The sequence below is a fragment of the Acanthopagrus latus genome, chromosome 4, assembly GCF_904848185.1.
Source record: "Acanthopagrus latus isolate v.2019 chromosome 4, fAcaLat1.1, whole genome shotgun sequence".
NCBI classification, from domain to species: Eukaryota; Metazoa; Chordata; class Actinopteri; order Spariformes; family Sparidae; genus Acanthopagrus; species Acanthopagrus latus.
Window position 1 is genome coordinate 14,671,196 of NC_051042.1, and position 15,431 is coordinate 14,686,626.

The 15,431-nt window shown below is 40.1% G+C and overlaps 3 protein-coding genes across 7 annotated transcripts in view; 2 read left to right on the forward strand and 1 right to left on the reverse strand.

Moving 5' to 3' along the window:
* The window catches only part of LOC119018131 (Golgi apparatus protein 1-like), a 24,018-nt gene extending 21,099 nt beyond the window's left edge, over positions 1-2,919 (reverse strand). Inside the window, exon 1 of one of the 2 annotated variants that reach the window (XM_037095570.1) lies at positions 2,506-2,919. In XM_037095570.1, the coding sequence (XP_036951465.1) occupies positions 2,506-2,838 (333 nt within the window). In that variant the 5' untranslated portion in view covers positions 2,839-2,919. The remainder of the gene's footprint in view (positions 1-2,505) is intronic. The other variant, XM_037095571.1, reaches the window with a different exon arrangement.
* On the forward strand, positions 2,833-10,091 carry LOC119018132 (troponin I, fast skeletal muscle-like). 4 transcript variants are annotated; one of them, XM_037095575.1, is made up of 8 exons: positions 2,833-2,946; positions 5,633-5,722; positions 5,805-5,834; positions 5,931-5,967; positions 7,262-7,390; positions 9,029-9,118; positions 9,415-9,591; positions 9,863-10,091. In XM_037095575.1, exons 3-8 carry the CDS (start codon positions 5,827-5,829, stop codon positions 9,947-9,949), a joined length of 528 nt encoding a protein of 175 aa, XP_036951470.1. In that variant the 5' UTR covers positions 2,833-2,946; positions 5,633-5,722; positions 5,805-5,826; the 3' UTR covers positions 9,950-10,091. The 4 variants fall into 4 exon arrangements, with proteins under 4 accessions (XP_036951470.1, XP_036951467.1, XP_036951468.1 ...); XM_037095572.1 differs by having other exon boundaries at positions 5,633-5,834; XM_037095573.1 differs by lacking the exon at positions 2,833-2,946 and adding an exon at positions 4,242-4,395 and having other exon boundaries at positions 5,633-5,834.
* A 631-nt stretch (positions 10,092-10,722) lies between these two features.
* On the forward strand, positions 10,723-15,431 carry aph1b (APH1B gamma secretase subunit). Its single transcript, XM_037096613.1, has 6 exons — positions 10,723-11,034; positions 11,781-11,951; positions 13,310-13,383; positions 14,089-14,211; positions 14,500-14,627; positions 14,799-15,431. The coding sequence occupies exons 1-6, from the start codon at positions 10,922-10,924 to the stop codon at positions 14,964-14,966; spliced, it is 777 nt and encodes a 258-aa protein (XP_036952508.1). The 5' UTR covers positions 10,723-10,921; the 3' UTR covers positions 14,967-15,431.

Below are 15,431 nucleotides of genomic sequence, written 5' to 3' on the forward strand. Positions count from 1 at the left end.
ATCTCCAACCAACAGTCCACGACGAAAGACATAAAATTCAAGATCACCCAAGAAAAAGATGAGCAGGAGACCCTCACACGTTGGGCGCTGGGACCAGTACTTAATCAATTTAAAATAGTAAAGTCGGGTCCAATGTCACAAATTTGTCTCAATGAGTTTTACCAATTAAAATCAGCCTCTATCCTCAGACCGTCGATGTGAGGGGTTACCTGACTGGACACATAAACTAAACACGTGGACTCCAGTTTCATAACTGCTGCCGATAGTTTTATCAATTAAAACGACTCATCATTAAAGTCAGCGGTGGAAGAAATGCTCAGATCTTTCACTGAAGGTGGAAACAACTTAGTGCTTCCAAGCGGCATTACTGTTGGCGCAACTGTCGCAAAGAGAACTGGATCACTCCTCGTTTTCCACACAGCGGCAACACAGGACAACACAGGAGTTCGCTCATTCGTTTAGTCTAGGACGTGATGAAATGAAGCAGACAGAAATGGTGGCAGACTGCCAGACTGACTGGATCATTGCACATTCTTAATATTTCCAGGAGACTTCATTCCCAGTGGCAGACAAAACAGAACGGTGAAAGCCACGTTAATGGGGAACCAATACGGAGCAGCAGTGATGTCATTATTTCATAGTCAGTGTACTGTGCTTCCAATGATCCACCAATTATTCTGCCACAAGTAAATGCCTTGCATTCAAAAACCTTACTGCGATAAACGTACGTGTGATGAGCAACAAGACACTGTATAAAGATCCCGTATAGTAAAAAGATTCCACCACTTTTTCGATTATCCATGCAAAAACACCGGCAGGACTCGTATAAAGACTTGGGCGATGCCTGCTCAGGCCTGTGGAAGCTGACCAATCAGAGCAGACCGGGGTTTTCAGGAGGGACAGGAGGTAAAACAGAGCATTCAGATGGACAGGGGGTGAATAGAGGTGCTGCAGCAATGGACCACATGAGAAAAATATTGTGTTTTTTCTTTAATAAAAGCAAGTGAACAGAGTCTGAAAATGAGCTAAATATGGATACCGCAAAGTACCAAAAAGGAAAAAAATCATGAATGGATGATAATTATTGATGCAATGATGTGTTCATCACTTCATTGTTGTAGCTGGTAAAGATTGAGCCTATTTCAAATACTTCATATACTTCTGGGTGGATTAACCTACATGTTTGATATTTATTAGTCAAGTGATTTCAGCCAAGTAACTAAAAACTAAAGCGGTCAGATAAATACAGTAGAGAACATAATAGAAAAATACTCAAGTGAAGTAGAAGTACCTCAAATATTTAGCCTACCTAAGTAAAGTATTTGGGTGAGTGTACTTTCACCACTGATCCTCACACTCACTTCCAGAATTAACCGTCCAAAATTAATGTGCGCAAGTGGGCGGCAAATCTGGAAACAGATTGTGAAAAATAACAGCTTTGATTATGTTTCAGTCACGGTGACGAAGAAACAGACCACAAGCAGGAAAACTGTGGTTTATCTTCACCCTGTTAGTCGTGTGACACACCTCACGCCTCACACGGGTTTATAGTCACCTTACTGAGGCGGCAGCAAGCAGGTGCATCGTGAGGCGTGCAGAGGTAGGAAAACCTCAAACTGCATCGAACCTCTGCATTAAGATGAGAACTGTTTACTGTTTAACTGAACCTGCCAGTCACACAGGTGGAGGAAGAGTGGCCACAATGGTAGTTACGGTCGACATATCGTATAAACAAGCAAGCAAAAGCAAAGTAAATACTTCTGATGGTTCTTAGGTCTTCAGATAGCTTGCTTTGGTTGGCCATTGGTCGAAACCGAAATAAATCTCATTTACATTTTTTCTTTATTTTATTATATGCTATTTCAAATTTACGATTAACTTTGCAAGCATAATATCAAAAAATTCAAATAATCAGAACTTTTTTCTCAGAGTGCATTGAGGCAAAAGCACAGACTGCTAAGAGATCTCTGGACACTAGATAACATGTCAAATCTGAGATATTAAATTCTTCTTTTACTGTTTATGGTCTCTTTATGGACAGGCTCTGTGTATCTGTATACAATGTTAATTTGACCTTTAATATTACCAAACTTCAGAGACACATCATATATTTTAGACCAATAGAAGAAGTTACTACAGATGTGGGACAGGCTGAGTGTGGTGGCAAAGAAAGTACAGTGGCCTTAAAAAAAAAAAAGAAAAAAGAAAAACAGACACTTAAAAGTTACTCCTCTGTAAAATTGCATAATGTAAATATTTCACACATGTTTTTGTGGTAAATATAATAGTAGCTCTTGGAGCAGAAAATATGAATATCTGCCTCGAGTGAACCTGCTGTGTGTGAGTGTGTGTGGAGGCTGGAGCAGGTGCAGATGTTCGCCCCTCCATCAGTATCACGCTGACAGCCGGTGTGGGTCCAAAGCTTCGGGGCGACACACCCAGCACATCCCCATCACAGCCCAGGACCGGTGCGGACCCCTTCCAGCCCCGCCGCGGGTCGCTTACCTCTCTGCGGTCCTGCAGGCACTCCAGGACGGCCAGGTTGTTGGTCCAGGTGTGTTTGGGGCAGAGGCGGGTCAGGTCCTCCCGGCAGGCCTCCTCCTCCGACAGCTTCCAACCGGTCGCCCTTCGAGGCTGTGAGGCCCCAGCGGCGGCAGCGGCAGCAGCAGCCGCGGCAGGTGCATCCTTCGCCGGGGGATCTGCGGCTCTGATGACCGGCGGGTTGGGCGGCTCGGCCGGGCCGCTGGCCGCCTTCGAGCCGAGGACGGAGCCGAAGCCGCAGAGACCCAGTAACGATAACAGCAGCAGCAGCAGCTGAGTGCGACTGTACGCCGCCATCTTCACACCACTGTCAAGCTAGTCTTAATGATGCTACATCACTTCCGGTCAGCGAGTTCACAATAAAAGCCCTCTTGACAACGTGCGATAGTCACATCCGGTAACTTGGTAAATATCGAAAATCTCCTTAAAATAGACCAGCCACTTGTTTTTACAACGTACTGTAATGAACATTTAAAGTTATTAAAGGTGCACTGGGCAGTTTTTGGATAACACATTCAAACTCACAACTGTATAGTAACAATGTTTATTAGGTAATAATACAAACGCAGAAATATTTATTTTTTCAGGGTCTGAAAAATATAAACAAAGTACACTATGATTACAGTATAATATTGTGTTGTCCTTTAGGGTTAGGTCCTTTTTATTTCATTCTTTTTTAGGCATGAAAAAATCAGTTAATAACAATCTTTCCCTTTTGATTAAAATGTCTTCACTAAAATTACATAGTGCACCTTTAAACAAATTAAGCCCATATTGTGCTTGTCATCACTGGTGGACTATGACTAATAATCATGATTATAATAATCATGACATTTATGATAAAACAATAAAAACAAATAAAAAAGATCCTAACACGACATAGGCTGTATATTTTTCTGAAATGCACCTTTATACATAATCTGCACTTTTACTTTTGGTACTTTAACCAGTTTTAACTAGCTTTTAACTAATATTTTGATGCCAATATTGTACTTTTATCTAATAAGCTATTATATGTCTTATTGTCTTATCCTGGGTCAAATTGATTTAGCTTTTTTATTTATTTATTTTTTAGATTGCTGTTATCTATTTCATTTGATGTGAATATATCTGATATATATATATATATATATATATATATATATATATATATATATATATATATATATATATATATATATATTAGCAGATTGCCAATAAAATAAATTAATTCTAAACCAACTAAACTAATTAACTAGGTGTAGAGGAGTAAAAGTGAAATATTTGCCTCCACAAATGTATCAGTACCTATAGATTGTAAGCACAGCAAGTAAATTACTTTTCATCATTCTGTGTGTGTGTGTGTGTGTGTGTGTGTGTGTGTGTGTGTGTGTGTGTGTGTGTGTGCGTGTGTGTGTGTGTCCAGTTTGCCCTTCCCTCCCAGGCTGTTTAAGCAGCTGAATATAATGGGAACCAGTAAGAGCAATAAATCCTCCCAGTTTAGAGCTGACAGCTGCTGGGAGGCTTTTTCTGGTTCTCGACCAGCAACACATCCATCTGTTTTTTATTTACAAAAATGAGAATCTGTTTAAGTTAGTTCAGGTTAAATCAGGAACAAACATCTGTTTTCACAATCTGGATCCTAATCCTCAAACTTCTCTGCGAACAGGTGTGAGAGAAATTGTTAAAACCTTTTCTTTGTCTCTGCAGATCTTTAATGATCAACATCATCTCTGGGAAAAGTTGTTCATACGGCACATTCAGTTGCTTTCAGCGCCATGAACTAATTTACATTCTCCTTCATCGTGTTTCTGGAGGTGGCAGAAGTTACAGCATCTTGTGATCTTGAACTGAATGAAGAAATCACAAAAAAATGTCAGTTTTAAAAAGAAGACTAATATTTATACTGTCATACGCTCCACCTCCAAACTCTTCTTTCTTATTATACCTTTCCCACTTCAAGTTGGCTTCTTTTATGGTTTAAAACTATTAATGCTATTACTATTACCTTCTTTCCTTTAAACACAACCTGAAAGTGTTATCCAATGCTTTCAACATAATGGTTTACATTCACTTTTACAGCCCACTATCCAGGGACCTATCTTTATTTTCACGTAGCTACATTTGCATCTCTGCTGTGCTCATGATACTGTCCATGAACTAATGAAAGGAAGGAATGAAACAAACACAGATGGATGAACGGGGCAGTCAGCTGTTACAGACTACAGCTGAGCTGACTCGGAGGAAACCAAGGACAGCAGAAAGAAATCACTCCACAGTTTAGTGCAGTGAACTGAGCTTTCATTGTCCTCATAGAAGATCATGTGCTGGCTGGTTTTATTCTCTCTTCAAATGTCACAGACCAGTCTTCATAGATATCACGCTTTGTCTCCTGACAGCAGAGTCCTGTGATGAATTAGCTTCAGTTTACTGGCTCCATTGTTACTGAAGGCAGCATTCTTGGAGACAGTTATATCTTTCACATACTGTCATCACTGTGATAGTAGTTCACAGTCAGAGCTTTATGTGGGCATTTATACAAATCCCAAAAAAAGTCCATAAGAATGTTATTCCAGAAGAATGCTTGTCCAACTCAGTCCAAAGCCCATCGGCCCCTACTGAAGACATAAATCTTTAAAAGTTTAAATGTTTAAAAAGGCTCAATAATATTCTAAAACAGCTGGTTACTGTAGTTTTTAACAAACACAACTCAAACAAAGGTAAAAAAGAACATTTGTCTGGGACTATTTTTAGCGGTGGATTAAACCACATTTTTCGCTGTGAGTATTTGAGGCCGCAGAATGATTTATGTAGGACTGAGTCAACATGAAGTACAGCGTGTGCGTTTGTGGTGATAAAAGGAACATGTCACCCAGAGCAACACTGTCTCATTGTTGTGTTTTCAATGTTTTTTGGGAAAACAATGGCGCTCTTTGGCACGGTCGAAGAAGATGAATCAGCTTTGATAAGCACAATACTTCACTGTTGGTTTCTGTCTTTTTTGTGAAATTTAATGCCAATAAGCAGAGTTAGAACATTGCCAACCTATCGTTGGTTAAGTTAACTCCAACCTTTTAAAAATCTGAACTAAAACTGCGTGGTCCTTGTCTAGAGATTCCTGAGGCGTTTGTTTGAGGCTCAGCTGCCGCCATTGACCCCTGTGTGGAATTCAACCAACAGCTTCCGAGGACAACTGCTACTGGTCATCACACACACACACACTGAACGAAAACCTATAAACAGGCCTCAAAGCTGTGGCTCTCTCATTCATCTCGCTTCTGCAGGCAGGAGTCGGCTGCATTCAGGATGGCAGAGTAAGTCCTGATCAGCACTGAGGAAACTTTCTGAATAGATAAAACTCAAAGAATCATCATCATCTTATTTTCCTTCTTCTCCCTGTTTCTCTAAAGGAAAAAGATGTCGTCGAGCCGGAGGAATCAACTCAAGGTACAGTAGGATGGTGCTGATGAAGGCCTGGAATTCCTTAGTTTACACAGTAGTGTTGAAAATGAAAAAAAGCAGTTTCATGGGAAAACATTAAAACAGTGCAGGACATGCATTAGAAGCAGACAAGAAAAGGAACCATTAGTATTTATGAGACTGGATTTTGATCATGAAACTGGAATTTTCAGTCCAGCAAATAAATACATCATGTCCCACAAACAACCTTTACAACAATGCTGGTCAGGTGGTCATTTGTGTGGTTCCCAACTCTTTTTTTGGCTTGTGACCCCTTCAAACAGAGAGACGTCTACTTGTGACCTCTTGTCACTGGTTGCACATCTGTATATACGTCTGTTCAATCTTAGTAACATTTAGAGGGCTGTAAAGGTGAGGTTAAGCAACATTTAGAGGAATGCTTAATTCTATGTGTCTTTTTTTGTTCTTATATATTTTTGGAATTGACTCATGACCCTCAGATTTACCTTATAACCACAGGTTGGGAACCAGACCTTTGGTTTAAATGAGGATATCGTAAAAGTTGGTATAAATGTTGAAGAGCCTAAGATGATTATTTTTACTGACTTTTGGTGACCACCAGGTAAAAAAAGGGTGATGAAAATGGCTGTGAATATTAATTGGCCTACACACCATGGTGTTTTTTTAATGAGTACCCACAACCTTCTATCTGTAAGAATGAGAACTCTCATGGGAGGATCACCTTAAAGCTTTCAGCTCCCCACATAAGACTCCTTTTAGACACTTGCAGCTAGATTGGTCCTCAGACTCCAGACTGAAGTCTATCAGCTCCTAATCAAATGGCATATAAGTAATCAACAACAATTGATTATAATAAATGAGTCATTTATGCAATTTATGAACTAAAAGCACAAGATTTTTTATCTATCCAGATTCTCCAACATTATCTAGTTCTTAAAACAATCAGTTTCAAATTCCTTCTTTGTAGAACCAGGGTTTTAAGATTGAAATCTTAGACATTGAGTAGTTTTTCTGCTGAATAGATTGTAGAATAATTGTAACAAGAAGCCAATAGTGAATATTTACGGGAGGAAAAAGTGAGGAAAAGAAGAAACTATATGAGAGAAGGCTTTAATGCAGCATATCTTTAAAAAATACATTACTGCCATTAGAATAATTGCAATCAAATAAACATAAAAACACTTTTTGGGGGCGTTTTGCATGTTTTAAGGACAGAATAGGATAAATAAAGTTAAAAACAGCAACAGTGAGTATCATACCGCAAAGACCAACCAAGACTCTCTCCTCGCCTTCCTCTCAGAGCTTGCTGCTGCAGATCGGTGAGGCGATGCTGGAGGAGGAGGCACGCGAGGCCGAGAAGGAGAAGAAGCAGTACATGGAGGAGAAGTGCCCCACTTTCTCCAACCCAGGCTGCATGCAGGAGCTCCAGGTAAACCTCCACCAGCTGGGTGTTGGGTGGAGGACAGAAACAATCACATCATGAACATGGCTGATCTTTATCTTAGCAGGTTTATAAAACTGTAGAGCAGATATCCACTGCCAGTTCATGCGCCGATGGCTAAATGTTTAGGTATATATTTGCCCATTACATGTAAACACATTATCATTTTAACAAACACATAATGGTTATTTTTAGACATTCAACAGCTGCTCCCAGGAGACACTGGTGGGGCATGGGGAAACAAAAATCCCATGGGAGCTTATGTTGTTTAACAATAAAAATACCAACAGAAAAACCTATTTTTTTATGCTCCACTGCTCTTAAAATGACTTTGTGTTTGAGTTTGAGAAAAGACTTTGGTAAGCAGATTTGTTTTCTTGCTATCAACTATGAGAGTTAAATCTACTGGGGCTCCAAACCCACAACCTTTGAATCACTACTGCTCTGTCCATCGTGCCACAGATTCAGGGAAGATGTATTTATAAATGGGTGGAACAGCACAGCAGGTAGCTCCTTGTAGCACTGAATTATTAATGAGGCTTTACTTCAAATTATTTGAATTAACACGTTGTAATTAACATGATCTCAAGATAAAGGCATGTGACTGCCGGTGTTGGTCAGTGGTTTGCATGATCTGTGGATAAACCTCCCTGCTCTAGACACACAATCCGTTTACGCCAGGATCACTGGGATAACAATGGTAGTCCTGTACCTTCGTTAAAAAGAAGGATAGGATGAAAACTGAGCTTGATGATGCCTCGATGGCCAGAACCGAGTCCAACCCACGGTTAGGTCTCCAGGGATTGGGATTGTTTCGTCCCAAAGATGCTCAATCAGGATTCGAGGAGTCTGGAGGCCAGGTCACCACCATGAACTCGTACTCAACTTTTACTCTTCTCTGAGGAGTCCTTGCAGTGTGCCACCTCCCTTTGGTTCTCCTGTGGTTGGTGGACCAGTGCGCCCAGAGTGCCCCCCCCCCCCAGGAGTTGTTGTTGTGTCACTAGGCAACAGGAACAAATCCTGCTGCCTCTGTGATCAGTCCGGTGATGAGAGCTGAGCCGCCCCTCTTTTCTTCACAGCCACTGGATAAATGACAAATTTTAGTGCAGTGGTTTGACTTTGAAGACTAGAGCCAGTCAAATTGCGGGACATCACCTCAATGTGTGGGACGTGGGACAAGCGATTAAAATGCTGTGCAGTCCCGCACATAGTGGGACATCTGGTCACCCCACTTGGAATCTTGTTTTTCAGAATAAACCATACAGTTTTTTTTGTATGGGCTGAGTGTGTGAATAAGCACATGTATAAGTTTTGCTAACAAGTTTACAACAACTTTATACTGTAAGGTAATAATATGTCCAGACCGTGTTTCAACTTGTTCCACTGCTCCAATTCCAATACATATAATCTGATGTTTAGAGAAACCTAAATACTGTGGCTTTATACATACATGCTATATTGTAAAACAAAATAATTTAACACATAGTAAGGGTAGGAGGTGGGCCGAAAATTGGATTTGTGGCACTACTTTTTGAGAGAGTGTATCCTCTGCTCAGTGCATCAACATTGTTTGTGAATAAAGTTTTAACCTTCACTCTTCTCTTTTCCTGTCTACCTCAACGCCAGGAGCTGTGCCGGAAACTCCACAAGCAGATTGATTTGGTTGATGAAGAGCGATATGACATGGAGATCAAAGTTCAAAAGTCCAACAAGGAGGTACATCTTCTAAAGTTTAGTGAAGTTTTAGTGAAGTTTGGTGAACCCAGATTTGGACTAAGAAAGTCCCAATGGATCAAATAAAAAACAGCCCAATAAAACTAAACTAGGATCATCTTTATTTGTATACTGTCCACAGAAACAAAATTATAAGTATATGGATACAAGGCTTTAAAATGCTTGAGATTAATTTTGAATGTGGATGGATTTTCAAGACAACCCATGCCATTTAAGAAGACCACAAGTTTTTAGAAAACACACAACATACACGTCTGAATAAGTATCTCCTCTGTCAGATTGACAACCTGAAGTTGATGGTTCAGGAACTGAAGGGTAAGTTTAAGAAGCCGGCCCTGAAGAAGGTGCGGATGTCGGCCGACACCATGCTGGCTGCTCTGCTGGGCTCTAAACATAAAGTGTCCATGGACCTGAGAGCCAACCTGAAGCAGGTGAAGAAGGAGGTGAAAGAGGAGGTAGGTGCTCCAGATTTTACATCAGACACGGATGGAAAATTAGGGCACAATTAAATTAAATTTTCATTTTATTGATTCCTTGTGCTGCTCTCAATTCTGTGGTTTCATCTTTCAAATAAATGTCTGGCTCATTAATACACAACGGTAATTTAGATTAATATTAAGCAATCACAACAACATAACAGACTAAAAATTGTTATCCCTCACAAACCATTTATCATTAGATTACTGGTGTGAATCTGATGCTTTTCTTTCCATGTGTTTCTCTCAGGAGAAGCAAACAGGCGACTGGAGAAAGAACATCGAAGACAAGGCCGGGATGGACGGCAGAAAGAAGATGTTCGAGACAGACGCTTAAAAATCAATGTGTTGTTCTGCTGTTTACCAGCATCATTCATATATGTGTAGTCTGCCAATCCAAGCTGTTGGAAAATTGTACAATTGATGGAATAAATATGTTGTGTTCCTTATTTTTGCATTTCATGATGATAATTGGATGAATCTTGAATCAGAAAAAGGGTGCATGATGTAGAACACATTGTATGTGTGCTCTACATGGATTGATCAAAACAAACACATTTTAGGACCATAAATTATATCAATGAGACAAGTTATGAAATTAAAAGTATTAAAATGAAATAAAGTGAAAGGCGAAACTGTTAACTCGAAAAGAATAAAATAAACATGTGAAACGAATTATAGACAGGCATATCATTAGTGTAAAATAAATTTAACTCAACTCTACTTTTTTTAGTGTTTTAAATAGACTGCATATGTTGATTGTTATCATTTCATGCCATTTTTGTAATAGACGTGGTTAGTGTTTTAAATGAATGTCACAGTATAGCAGAACATGAAAACTAGTAAAGATATGTGACTGGTGCGACTGAGAATACTCATAGGAGGAATCACAAAAAGGCTGAAATTCATGTTCGTATTGCAGCTGCTGGATTTCTCAACTTCCCATGAATGTAACAAAAAATCTTGTTTGTTTTTTCCTCCAGAAAATCAATTACATGAACGGGGGAAACTTCTTGATTTTGGGTCCGTAATTTTTAACGTGTTTGTCATCATCTTTGTTAACAATAAAGTTTTTGGGGGAAACTTTTTTTTCTCGCTCACGTGACAACTTGTGACGTCACGACCAGACCCTGTGATACGCCTTGTGTGGAAGTAGGAGGAAGTGAAGTGAGCCATTCAAGACAACAGAAAGACACGATTTGTATGTCCGGTTTTAAAGACAAGTGTCTGTAAAAACCTGTTCAACGGAACAAGAGAAGGCCTTTCTAAGGTCGCTGCTGGCCGCTGACTTTCCCAACGAAGAGCCAAAATGACGGCGGCGGTGTTTTTCGGCTGCACCTTCATCGCCTTCGGCCCAGCCATCGCTCTGTTCCTGTTTACCATCGCCCGGGAGCCCCTGAGGGTCATCTTCCTGATAGCAGGGTGAGATACCAATCACCGTTGGGGGAGAGTAAACTTATGCTCTTGGAAATAAAGTTATACCGACACTAATATCCCGTGTTTAATCAGGCAAAACACAATATTTACTAAAGCTAGCTTGCTAGCTAACAGGTCGCTTCATCAGCTAGCTGCTACTGTTAGCTTCCATTTGAGACTCGTTATCTCTGAGGCAAAAATCCCCCAGCTCTATTGGTCCAGCTTCTCCGTTTTGAATAATATTGTTTTTATTTCTCCTTCACCTAAAGTAAGTAACACTGTAAAGAATCAGTTCAGGTCAGATGGTCTGTTTTTCTAGGTCATCTCAGTGCTATAAGGTGCCATTCTGATCTGAATGATCATGACATTCACATTCACCTCCTGCTGGCTCTTGCTTAGTAAGCCTTCAAACTGCATCTCATTCTCAGGTTGGTATTGCGTCAAAAATGGACAGCCTGTCCAAAACTGAATATCCTATAGGAGAAGCCTGCTTCGAAGCATTTACTTAGACTATAAGGCTGGATGTCACAGCCATTTGTGATCACTAAGAGCTTGAGAAAATCTTATTGGAAGATAAACTGTCCAGTATAGATGCCAGGCAATACGATCTGGCAGAGTTATTGGACTGAAATCAAACAAGGTCCCATTTTCTGTAATCCTCTCAGATGCCATAATTGAATTAAGGTCATATCTGCCGGAGATTTTACTCCTCCGTATAACTAATCGAGTATTTCTCGTTGTTTTCCTTTCAGGGCATTTTTCTGGCTGGTGTCTCTGTTGCTGTCCTCTCTGGTGTGGTTCATCTCGGTTCAGATCAGTAATAAGGACAGCGCGGCGCAGCAGAAAGGTCTCCTCATCTTCGGCGTGGTGCTGTCCGTTCTGCTGCAAGAAACCTTCCGCTTCGCTTACTACAAGCTGCTGAAGTAAGTCGCTGCCACAGTGCTCATAGCTTTCTGACGGTTTTACATATAGTCGTCTCCAACGCTGTCTCTGTCACAAAAAAATTCACATAATCACGCATCACTATTCAGTGTGAATCTTCTCATCTGCCACTGAGCCCGTTACCAACATTTGCCTCATCTCAGTCAGTGTAGAGTTGTATGTTTTGGTAGAAACCGAATCCATCATACATACTAACATACACATACTATAACATAATTTTGCATAGTATATTCTTTGCATATTCATTCTTACTGATTTTGTAGTGGCTGCATAACAAATCAACAAACTTAACCACTGTATATGAAAAGATGTAATTTAATATGTTGTTAAGTCAGAAGTCAATTCACCTGTGACTTTAAAATGCAGCTGCAAGTTAGAAAGCCAAACAGTTTTCCAAAGATATAAAACCCTTGTGTCTGTTTCCTAAGATCTTCCTGCACCTGTCTCACCAGCTCGGTTTTCTTTGTGTGTTGTTTCAGTACTGCCCATGAACGTCAGACTCAAATATTAGATGTAATTAAATATGCACTTTGCCTCATTTGAGTTTACCAGATCTTGACACAAACTATTGAAATATGGTGAGAATGAGGTTTTAGTTCAGCATTGGGGCTCACAGAGAATTCTATTGAGCATCAGCAGCCACCAGAGGCCACTAAAGTTTTATGATAGTTTTCTGAATGGCCAGCGATTCAGTATTTTTAAATAAGCAGCACTGTTGCTGTAAAATGTGTTAGTTTTGCATCCTTCCAGGACCATGTCTTTCTTTAAGACCTTATAGCACAGATTGATATGCAAAAAATGACTGCTGATTATTTTCAAAAGCATTTCTTGTTTCTGAATTGCGACAGTAAACTTGACTGAGACTTGAAACTTGTTTGCGCACATAAAATCAGTTTTTGTAGATGTTGTCATTGTTTTTTTTTTGTCTTGTTATATTAATGTACACTTGTAACTATAAGTGCTTGTCAGCAAGATGTTGAATTAGGGCTGCAACTGACAATTATTAACACTCCTCCATCTGAAACATTTTTAAAAACATTAGGTTGTCTTACAAGACACAACTAACCTATGCACCATCATCATCATCATCATCATCATCATCATCATCATCATCTTTGTACCTTGATCAGTATTTTCCCAGGATGTTTTTCTGCCCTAGTGTCCCAGTTTGTTCCAGTTTCCCACCTTTATTCCTTTTCTGTCAAAGGGTCATTGTTGCAGCTCATATCATCTTTCACTGACTGACACACATATTTCCTATTGATGTTCTTGTTTACAACGCAAAATGAAACCTGGGACTAAAACACTGATGTGTGTGTTTGTGCGTGCTTTCTTGCAGGAAAGCAAATGAAGGCCTCCTCACTCTCAGTCAGGAGGAAACCATGCCGATCTCCATACGTCAGCTGGCCTATGGTACAGTTAGTCTGCACTTTGCTTCACAATATCTGTTGCTTTTTTATTCAGCAATGACTAAAGTTGCATGGTGCACTGTAAAAGCTGCCACTGCTGAACAGGATGATGGAATCTGATGAGTGACCACTGATCAACTTTTTGTGTTTTGATACCTTATGTATAGACACTTGAGAGTTTGAAAATCATGTTGCCGACTATTTTAGGCCATTTGTTTTTTTTAAAAAACGGCATTTCACTGATTTTGCACATCAAATTAATACTGGTCATGGAAGTCCTAGTACACAGCCTGTGAACACTCGAAAGATGTGGACATTTACAAGGCATTGAGGATCGTAGGGAAGACACAATCGCGTTGCTTTTCACTATGGACTGAAAGTCAGGATCTCTATGCCTTTGTTGCTTAGTTTAACTACTCTTTTTAAAAGTCTCCGTATGTTGTGTCTCACAGAAGTAAGATACTAATTCACTGTAATTTTGTTAATAAAGAATTGATATATGCATTGAGGGAGATATTTTACAGTTACAAAATTAACTTCTATGTGTTTTCAGGTGGACAAACAATCTGAACAAGACACATTTTCTATCTCTAAATGATAATCAACATTTATAATTTCTGTGCTGCAAATTCATGTTACCTCAGTTCTGATAACTGTGATGAATTAAAATGTTGCATTGGAGTAAAACTCTGTTGTCATTTCCTTGCAGTGTCTGGCCTTGGATTCGGCTTCATGAGTGGAGCGTTCTCGGTGGTGAACATTCTGGCCGACTCTGTGGGGCCGGGGACCGTCGGGATCCATGGAGACTCTCAGCACTACTTCCTGTCCTCAGGTAGCATTGCCCACAGTAATGTCCAGTCAGCTGCAGTGTGTTATTTGAAATCCTAATGTGTGTATGTGTCATTGTCCTGCCAAGACGTAGATGAAATGCGTCAGAACACCGAGATCTTTATATTAGTTTCTTGAAGTTAGTAGACTGTTTTGGCTCTCTAATGATATAACCCACAAGGCATGTTAAGGAAAAGCGGGTCCTAGTAATGCAATAGTGGGAATATGATTGGGATTAACGTAGTTAAACAGAGTTTACACTATCCTTCATGTAAACCTTTGTCTCTTTTAGCCTTCATGACCATGGCCATCATACTGCTTCACATGTTCTGGGGCGTCGTCTTCTTTGATGCCTGTGAGAAGCAGCGCTGGTGGGCCGTGGCTGCTGTCGTCATCAGCCACCTCATCGTTTCCTGTCTGGTGAGTGTTGCTAATGCTGAGGGACGGGGTAATGTGGTTACTTAAGTTCATGTGAATAAAATAAAAAAAAATAGCACTACATCCAAAAATAGGAAATTGGAAAAAGAGCATAGAGGATGTCTTTGTGTGTATTTTGACGTTTTGTGTTCATCTGTTTCTCTTCTCATGCAGACCTTCCAGAACCCCCAGTACGTCGCCAGCCTGGTTCCCACCTACGTCATCTTGTTCCTGATGGGCATCTGGGCGTTCTACGCTGCCGGTGGCTCTCTCAGGAACCTCAAACTCTGTCTCACCTGCAAAGACAAGGACTTCCTTCTCGCCAACCACCGGCCCAGATAATGCAGCACACCAGCAGTGTGCAGGACTCTCAATCCAAAGATCCTCGAGCTCACATACACACATACACTGAAGGCAGCGCAGCAGGAGCGTTAAATCCTCCGTTTATCTGCTGTTTCACTTAAGAGGCAAACCTAAGGAAACTAAGATGGAAATTTGATTCACGTTTGGCTCATTTTTTGTGTATGGATTTAATTGATATCTAATGATGAGATTCTGCTTAAAAAAAAACCTACAAAGATATTTGAAGTTGGCGACACGCCTTATATTCTGTACATACCCTAATGTTTTCTGACAGCTGTCTTCTTTCAAATGTTTCAAATCATTCGAACACTTTGTGTAAATATTTATGCATTTTTAATTCCCTGATGTGTAGATAGTGTGAAGTTTTAGCTTTTTTCCACCGTCTTTAATCTGTATGAGAACTTGCCTTTGAATTAAAAATGAACATTGATTTACAGAAGCTGA